General features: G+C 39.9%; 2 protein-coding genes across 2 annotated transcripts in view; one reads left to right on the forward strand and one right to left on the reverse strand.

Moving 5' to 3' along the window:
* LOC118421141 (E3 ubiquitin-protein ligase UBR4-like) overlaps positions 1 to 2,550 on the forward strand; it is a 72,750-nt gene extending 70,200 nt beyond the window's left edge. Inside the window, exons 52-53 of the mRNA XM_035828302.1 lie at positions 990 to 1,056; positions 1,500 to 2,550. Coding sequence (XP_035684195.1) covers positions 990 to 1,056; positions 1,500 to 1,567 — 135 coding nt within the window. The 3' untranslated portion in view covers positions 1,568 to 2,550. The remainder of the gene's footprint in view (positions 1 to 989; positions 1,057 to 1,499) is intronic.
* Positions 2,551 to 3,910: 1,360 nt separating this feature from the next.
* The window catches only part of LOC118420750 (serine protease 30-like), a 6,156-nt gene continuing 895 nt past the window's right edge, over positions 3,911 to 9,171 (reverse strand). Inside the window, exons 3-9 of the mRNA XM_035827716.1 lie at positions 8,736 to 8,855; positions 7,481 to 7,693; positions 6,976 to 7,100; positions 6,416 to 6,539; positions 5,925 to 6,188; positions 5,421 to 5,618; positions 3,911 to 4,820 (exon numbers count right to left, since the gene is read on the reverse strand). Of these exons, the coding sequence (XP_035683609.1) occupies positions 4,603 to 4,820; positions 5,421 to 5,618; positions 5,925 to 6,188; positions 6,416 to 6,539; positions 6,976 to 7,100; positions 7,481 to 7,693; positions 8,736 to 8,855 (1,262 nt within the window). The 3' untranslated portion in view covers positions 3,911 to 4,602. The remainder of the gene's footprint in view (positions 4,821 to 5,420; positions 5,619 to 5,924; positions 6,189 to 6,415; positions 6,540 to 6,975; positions 7,101 to 7,480; positions 7,694 to 8,735; positions 8,856 to 9,171) is intronic.

Genomic DNA, 9,171 nt, shown 5'->3' on the forward strand with positions numbered 1-9,171 from the left:
TCCTTTTTCGGTGAAATGAGTACCAAGCTTCGGCTAGGGCCGTCCCTCGGATAGGACGTAAAATTGAGGTCCCGTGTCTGGGGAGAGCCATGCCCAGGCACGTTAAAGAACCCCCACACGTGCGATGGTGCGGTGTGCGATGATGCAAAATCCTTCCGTCTAGAATTGGTGATTCTCTACAAATCACCCGGACTCCAGGAAGAATAGTGACATAACAGTCGCTATTGGAGATCTGTATAACCAAACCAAACCAAACCAAAATCTTCTTTCATCCTTTAGACTCAACAACACTGCGCACCATCGTCATTCATCCTGTAAATTCAGTAACACAATACACCATCTTCCTGCATCATAAAAAATCAACAACAGAACCTCTATCTCTCTTCCTCCTCGAATCAAAACACAATACAGCCTCTTCCTTCATTCTATCATAAACTCAACAACACGATATGCCATTAGATAATCTTCCTTCATCCTGTAAACTCAACAACACAACACACCATCTTCCTTCATCCTCTTATTTCAACAACACGATATGCCATCTTCCGTTATCCTCTAAACTCAACAACACAATTAGATCTTTCTTCATCCTCTTATCTCAACACACAACACACCATTTTTCTTCATCCTGTAATCTCAGAAAATCATACTTCATGCTATACATTAAATAAGCTACAGTACTTCAAAATTGCACCATTGCCAGTAGTTGCATGTCTACTTGAACCTGTTGGATATTAATCTATCCTTTGCATAAATTAACACCTTTTTTTGTGTGTGTGCATGTAACACAGCTTTGTAGAACTTGTCTCATTGCACATGGCCATTTCACAGTTTGAAGTTGCTGATGAATAATTACTATTAATGACTGACGTCTTTTGTTTTATTGATACATTTTAAAAGATCTTGGTTCCAAACTGCATTGTATTCCAGCGTAAATTCAAGAGATTCAGGAACCTGTTTTTTAAGATCCCCATCTGCTGTCTTTTCAGCTGTTGGAGAGGTACCAAGAACAGATGCTACCTGTCGAGTCCATTGCGGAGTATCTGGATGTAGTCGGTCAGTCTCCTTCTATTGTGTACTTGATCACGATTTCACACATTGTTACAATAGTGATCATCTATGTACTGGATTGAATTCAATTGTTTGATTTCATTGAATTAAAGATTTAGATAAAGAAGTTTTCTTTTTATTTGCCCTGAAGAAGATGACAGATGGTCATCAAAATGTGGACTCTTGAAAAGAAGTATTGGTTCTGTGAATAAAGGAATTTGTTATTCAGTCATTTACCAACCTGATGAAACCATTGTCATTTTGAAAAGCATTAAAAAGTTTACGTTAATAACAAAAAACATTTTTGTATATAATTATATAATCATTCCATAGTGGTTAGGAAAATTCCATAAAGCATACAGTTAGAATGCTGAATTGAACATCTCAGGCACACATTACCAGTAAGTGGCATTCATATTGTGTAAGTGACATTTTTTGTTTGTTTTTAGGCTTGCTGGGAGAGATACAGAATACAGACACTTTTGTCAGCAGCATCTTGGCTTCAGTCAACCAATGAATCCATATGGCTGGCCTAAGTACAGTAAGTGGACCGGCAAGGCAACTGCAGTGCTTTGAAGTTCATTCTTGAATAGAATCTTAATCTGCCGCATCTGCAAAGTGAATACCCTGTAGATGTGTGGTCTGTATTGTATTTGTGCCTGGATTTGCTATGGACATGGACCATTTGCAATTGTGTCGTAAGACAGCTGCCACGTGCATAGCAGTAACACAACAAGTCATCAACGTCAATTACAGTTAACATGTAGAAGTGTGAGTACAGCTTTTCTGTGTCCATTGAAGTGAAAAGACCTAGAACATGTTAGGGTTCGTACGTATAGTGTTTGTACATGTAGTTGCAGCTAATATATATTGAAGCTTTAGTTTCATTTGTGTAATGCTACAAAACAGGCAGAAATTCACTCCTTCAAGCAAACTAGTACTGCATAAACCTGTCGATAGCATTGATAGCCAAGTGGCCAGGATAGCAGACCAGGATTTGATCCTTGCTACATGTTATGTGCTTTGGAAGGCACTTCACACAACTTTCCTCACTCCATGTGTAAATGGGTGACCTGACTTTCTTTTGGGAGGTAAAAAGGTGTACATTGTAGTAGACAGGTGGGCTTTGCCATCCAAAGCAAAGTGGATAAACAAAAATATTATGGGACCTTTATCTTTTTTTTCTTCTTAGCCCAGTTGAAATATAGTAGTAAAATGATGGTCCAGGGTGATTTTGCAGTGAAGCTATGATAAACCAGTATCAATATGACTTTTATGAGAAGGTAATTTGAACTGCTAAGAGAAACCTACATGCATGATAAGTCAGTATAAACGATACAATGTATCAGTCACAATGACTGAACCAGTAGTAGCTCCTCAAACACAATGTACACTCAGCATATACATGTACATGCAGAAATAGTCTGGAACAGCGGATACATGTCTTGTCATGGAATTGATGTGAAGAATAAACAAGAATAAATACCAACTAGTGTTGCACCTCCCTTGTCTTTTCCTTATGTCCCAGTATAGATGTGCATCATTCTTTGTGCATGTACTTTCAGGATTGTGTTAGAGTTGGGTGACACACGGCCGCTGTATGGTCACAATAGGCAGTGTTTCTGTATCTACGGGACCGTGGCCGCGTTGGACAGGTGGCCGCTATAGACTATTTCTTAATGCTTAGGTCAATGGAGAAAAAAGCGAGGGACAGACAAAAGTGACTGCAATGACCAGGTGGTCTCTATGAAAAGGTGGCCACTAATACAGGTTTGACTGTTTGGTATCCTATTCTAATGAAGTAATCCCAAGCGCAGGTGTAGAATGTTAACAAATCTAAGGCCACAGCAAGTAAATTTTATGGATGACATCCTCTGCAGACTGCAAAAATAGTGAGATAGGGCGGGAAAAAAACAAGATGAGTAAAAAAAAACAAGATGGCTTAATTTTCAAAATAGACACCATAAATGTTGTAAGAAGAGTTAAAGTGACAAAACATGGTAGTACTGACGACAAATCATTCATTCCTGTATTAAAGAAGTGAACTAGTGTAGTAAAAGTGACACTAGTGTGGTAGACTAGTATCACTTACCAAGTTGGCAACTTCACTTATGATTTCCATAGTGGTGCCACTTTTCCAACTATCCAGCTGGTTTCACTTCTATAACTACAATCATAGCTACCTCGCTAATGTTACTTCTACAAGTACAATCATTAGGCTCCAACACAACATACTTTCCCATTTTGGTACTTTCCTGTCATGTTGACCATCTCCGAAGAAGAAAAAAATTTTTTTTTCTGAAATCAGGCAAAAATTAATGAGCGCGGATGTCATCCATAAAATTTACTTGCCGTGGCCTAATCAAGAACAGGAGGGAAAGACATTCTGATCATTTACGCCTGAGGAATTATAGTTTTATGTACCTTTGTGTATTTGCATAATAGATAGCTTTCTATATTGTTTCTACATCAGTTTATTTATTATGTTATGTTTTGGGCGTATTCGTCTGTCCGGCTGCGAACAGTATAAATCTAGAAGCCTTGGATGGATCCTGATGATATTTGGTAGGTGGGTAGGGGCCGTGAAATCGAAGGTCAAGTTTGACAATGGGCCCTCTAGCGGCTTGATAAGGGAAGTTGACCTTTGTTTTCTCGACCCCTACACACCTACCAAAAATCATCAGGATCCACCCAAGGCTTCTCAAGTCATGCTGTTAACAGACAGACAGACACGCTCAAAGCATAACTGCCTTCTGGCGAAGGTAATAAATGAGAATCCGACGAGAACTGGTACTTATCTTATATCAAGAATGATGCAGGTGTCACTCAAGGACACTAAAATAGACGTGACGTATTCTGATATCGAAAGATTCACACCAATGTATTCACTAGAAAGTGGTAAAGAAACAGTTGACAGTTAACGCAGTCAGAAAGAAACAGTTTCAGTAGTGGTTCAAGATTGCCTTCTACAATAGGAGTCTGCCCGTGCCATTAAAGATGCCAATTGACAAAGACTTCAAGAAGTACATGTAAGTCTTGCTTCCCTACATTTTTACTCTCACCTCAAGTAAGCTACATGCAACAACTTTTCTCTACTCAGATGCTGCCTTTACAGTATGAAAATTAATTACGATTATTGTGTAGAAGTAATCTTGCTGTTTTTCTTAAGCTACTTCATTAACATTATTGCTATTAGCCATCAGATGATTACTGTGACTGTGTAACAGGCTTAAACTAGACACATAACACAGCTTTCGTCACATGTTAGCTTGTTTTCATTTGCATTTTGTCAAATCAAATTTTCTTACATCAGAAAATGTCTTTTTGCCATCACCAAATGTGACAGTTCAATTCGTATTGGGCTGACACTCCTAAGAACACAGAAGGCAATACTTCTAACGTAATCTAGTTTTTGTGCCGGTATGTATCCAATGGGGGCAGATAACTACCAACACAACGTTTGATGACGAAGACGGGAACTCGAAATTGTAATAATAGTCCCAACCTTTTTGGTGGAATATGTTGTAACTCAACATTTCCTATTGTTTTGCTTTAGTTGAACCCATGCCTTGCTATAATGTCCTTGACCCATGGCATGAGTTTTGGCAGATGTGTGTAGTAACCGTAACGTCCTTCAGCTGCACAGCCGTCTCCCCAGGAAACAATCCCCAGCTGTACCCAGCACCTGGTCTTGTCATCCCTCTCCACTTCACACATGAACGGACCTCCGGAGTCACCCTTGCAAGCATCCTGCTGCGCCTCAGGGTCTCCTAAACACAGTAAAGTACAAACATACTAGTACTCGTAATCGCTCACAATCGCTCCGCGATTGCTGATTTTACCTACGACTTATCTGTGATTTACCTGCGATCATCGTGCGATTTACGGGGTATGCTGTGGAAGGTACTAGTACATCGTACGAGCTTTAATAACCTAAATCTTGTACAACGAGGATGGTGTCTATGGAAAAGTACACAAGATACCGTTGCTTTTTTTTAGGTCTTGGATGCCAGCTTACAATTTTATACACTCCAAGCTGATCTTCAGAGGCCACTCATGATCTGACTGAAGGGGTGCCAGCTGACAGAAAACGAGGTAAGTCTGGAGAAGGGCTCCCCACCCAACCTCTACATGGAGAGTAGTGTTATCATACGTGATAGGCAAGTAATAAGCCCCCTGGGACCGGTAGATAGTATGGAAGCTTGGGGGAAATTTAATTGTGGCGGCCATTGAACCTACCCCATCCGGTCTTACCCGCACTATCCCAGAAAGCCCGATCTATATTGTGAACCTACATGTATGATTTCAATGTGCAATTACACAATGAATGTGATGAGCTTCAGCAAAACTTTGTGTAAAATAGTTCCTACCAGCACAGAACATTCTGCTCGTGTAGTGGTTGGCTGGTAAGCGGAGGTTTTTGGTACATTCTTCATCGGTCCGCAGCTTTACTTCCACCTGCTGCAACTGAGAAGACACCCGAGTCCTGAAACGGTTATTGTCTTGTTGTTTGGTGTGCCCCCATCCTGTCACAACTCCATACTTACAGCGATTGAACAGCTCTGTCCCTAATGTGAGGCAGATGAAAGAAGGTTCCAATCAAATTCAAGTCCATGCGTGCAAAGGCTAATTGCAAGTGCATAAGCACAGGATATACTATTACGATGAGTATCCGGAGAATGCGTTGAGTCTAAATTTAAAAAAAATGTCAGTACGAGTAACATAACGTGTCCTGATTATATACAAATTACGAATGACAAGGAGACAGAAATACATGAGAGCTTCTTACGACCCAGTTGTAAACTGTAATGGTAAAATGGAAATAAAAAAAGTTGGAATGTAGCCGACAAGAGCAGTTCTTAAGCTGTCCTTACCTTCGGCCACACAGTTCCCTTCATTGTCCTGACTGTTGAGCAGGCAGCCTGCCCCAGTACAGGCACAGGAGCAGGGGAGGCACACTGTGCGAACATACGGGTCCAGAGTACCTCTGCGAGACACGAGATGAACCAAAGCAATGTCGTTGTCATAGATCCCTGTGTCTGGCTGCTTGTAGTCCTGGTGTACATATGTGGTGATCTCATTCTCTCCCCAGTACTGGACTTTGGGCTTGAATTCATCTGTGTCCAGATTTGTCACACCTGTAGGATATGATTTTAGATTGTGAAGATACTGGCGAAACCTATATTCTACCAAACTAATGAAATTATTTTCGTTAGTTGCATCTAATGAAAATCAGTCCAAAACTTTTTTGCTGATAAGGCTTCAAAGCGGAGACTTTTTGTTAATTCATGAAATAAATGTCATTATTCACTAACACGTTACAAATGCCATGCTGCAGTTTCTGGCTGTTCCGTTTCTTCCATACCTAGTTTGACGCTGATTTTTGTGTCATCCAAGCGTAGCCCTGTTATTGGGTTGAAGAAGCAATGTGCAGCCGTCAGCACCCAGTCAGCTGCTATCAGCGACCCACCACACAGAAATAGCTCATGCTAGAAATGGAAACAGTCAAGTATGAAATTGAGACAAAAAGATTATCGGCATTCAGACTGAGAAGAATCAAATCCATTTCATGGCATTTGTTAAGGATAGTGACTTGCATATGCATTTCGGGTTCATTTCTATGCAACTCTTGTGTACTTTTAAGTATATACATACGGACAAATAGATTTAAAAATCTATTTGTCCGTATGTTGATAGTCTTGTATTTTTTGTTCTTGCACACACATTTGTGTTCTATTGGCATTAACAATTTCCTTCAGAGGTCTCCATTGCGGCAATTTATGAATTCAATAGTTGGTCATGTGATCAGAAAATTCATACAGTGTAGGCCATGAAAAAGTCGGACATTCTTGAGGAAACAAGGAAATATCCCAAGCAATCTTAGAAAGTAGAAGTGTCACTGGACAGTTTGAAATTTACACTTACCCTTCCTCTCCTAAAGAAAAGCGCTGCTTGCCACGGCCAAGCACCTTCATTTGCATCTTGTCCACCAACGATTCGGGCCCTGGAATCTGGCTTAGTGTTGCCAGCTTGTCCACACTTGGAATAGTCTGAATAGTCATGGAATTGTAAAATTCTAAATCGTGGTGTTTTATCTTAATAATTAGATAACTGCTACGGCACATATGTAAACCGGGCCCGGTCAGGCAGCTTTCGGGAACGATATGGATGTATATGAAATGCAACAAAACACACAGAATGATAAATGATTCTCAGTTCATGAGAATAATTAAATATAATGTATAACGTTTTATTTTTACTTTTTGCAAACATCCCGGCTGGGCTCCAAATCGGAAATGTGTCCGCAGTTTTATAAGAGACAGTTGAATTACGTGTTTAGCTACAATAGCATCATAGTAGCATGTGGTAGTAATTGCGTTGTCAATTGATTATCAATGTCAACATCTATATATCACCAAATCATACCCACCAACAGAATGATTGGTCAAAGCATCTATTAGCCACTCAAGACGAAAATAGTCCTTCAGGGTGAACATGTGCTCCTTCTTGGGGCTGGATGCAACAGAGGCTAGCTCCGTCTTGCTGACATCATTGCTGATGCCGATGGTGTAGATTTCCAATCCCAGTTCCTCTCTGAGCTTCCTCGCCTCTTCGCTTGGGTCTCCACCTGTGTTCGACTTACCTGCAATTTATGATTCATATTGACTTTATCTTGGAAATGTTTTAGATTATTTTTTAACATGTTCTGCACACACACATGCACACACACACACCTACACATACTGGCACAAATATTCACACAAGTATACACAAGCACACACACAAAAAAACAATGCTGAAGTACACAAACACACATACACACAATACACACATTTTTGTACACATTAAAACTCATTTTGACAAGAAATCTCGGGCCCCTACTGGAAAAAAAAAATGAAGCTAAAACTTAAACCCATTGAATATTGTGTATGTACAGAAGTGGACTGTGGTGAAATCATATCATGGAGTGTCTTATGTATGATATGTTAGTCAATGCGTTGTTTACATCCCTGTGTCTAAACAAAACAGATTTTACGATGCAGATTGGACTATGTCTTTAGATCCGACAGCCCTCATAATGCTAAGATAGGTAAATACACAGACAATTGCTTTGTGCTTAGAAAAGATAGTGACACTCATGTTTAGCCCCACCTGATTGTATGGGGGTTTTCATATTATTATATATTGTTTAGTTAGTAGAGCTTTAAGATGTATTCTGTATGCACTTTTTTGTAGTTTATATTTGACCATACAAAAGTCATTGTACTTTACTTGTTGTTGTTGGTTAACACGTATGTTCCGAAATATCATCACGGGTAATGCGGATTTGATCCAAACAGTCTGTTGTGTTGTGTTCGGAACCATAACTGTTTTTATATTTCAGCCATACCATTCTTGAACGGGGGAATTTTGTAAGATTCATTTTTGGGTTAAACCGTCATTAGTGATTTTGAAATAGTCTATTGTTGCATGGGGACGGAGATGGCTGAAATATGCTGTATTGCTCTCAAGCAACTGTCGGCCTTTCTAGTTTCTTACATTTTCAGACATTGCCGTTTAAGGACGGGATTTTGCAGAATATTAATAATAGAAAATCCATGTAGTTAGTCAATACTTCTACAAGTTGCGATGACATTAGAGTGCATGCATGACATCGTTAGACGGTACATGTACCTCTATCTTACCATCTGTGATGAGGAAAAGTGCTTTCTTAGACTCGTCTGGTCGGTCCAACTCTGCAACTGCCTCTGGAATGACACTTTCTCGCAAAAACTTGAGCGCCAGTCGTGTTGCTGTACCTCCCTCTTTCAAACATATAAAACAAATGGTCATGGTCTCATAAATCGAAGAACACTAATCTCCAAACATATCTATTGGGGGTATCAAAAGGGCTAAACAATTTCCAATTGACTCCAAACATACGCAGTGCTTTGATAGTTTTACGAGTCACTTATACATGTTTCAATGACCTGGTGAAAGGTTAGCACCAAACAGGACGTCCTGTAAATACGGCAAGTAATTGTATCGCATATTTGTCTTGCATGAAGATGTCGGGGGCCAAATTAGCGATCTTTTCATTTGGATATTTTCTTGTCCCTACCGCCTAACCCCCCCCCCCCC

This window comes from Branchiostoma floridae, chromosome 8 (genome assembly GCF_000003815.2).
Source record: "Branchiostoma floridae strain S238N-H82 chromosome 8, Bfl_VNyyK, whole genome shotgun sequence".
Lineage (NCBI taxonomy): Eukaryota > Metazoa > Chordata > Leptocardii > Amphioxiformes > Branchiostomatidae > Branchiostoma > Branchiostoma floridae.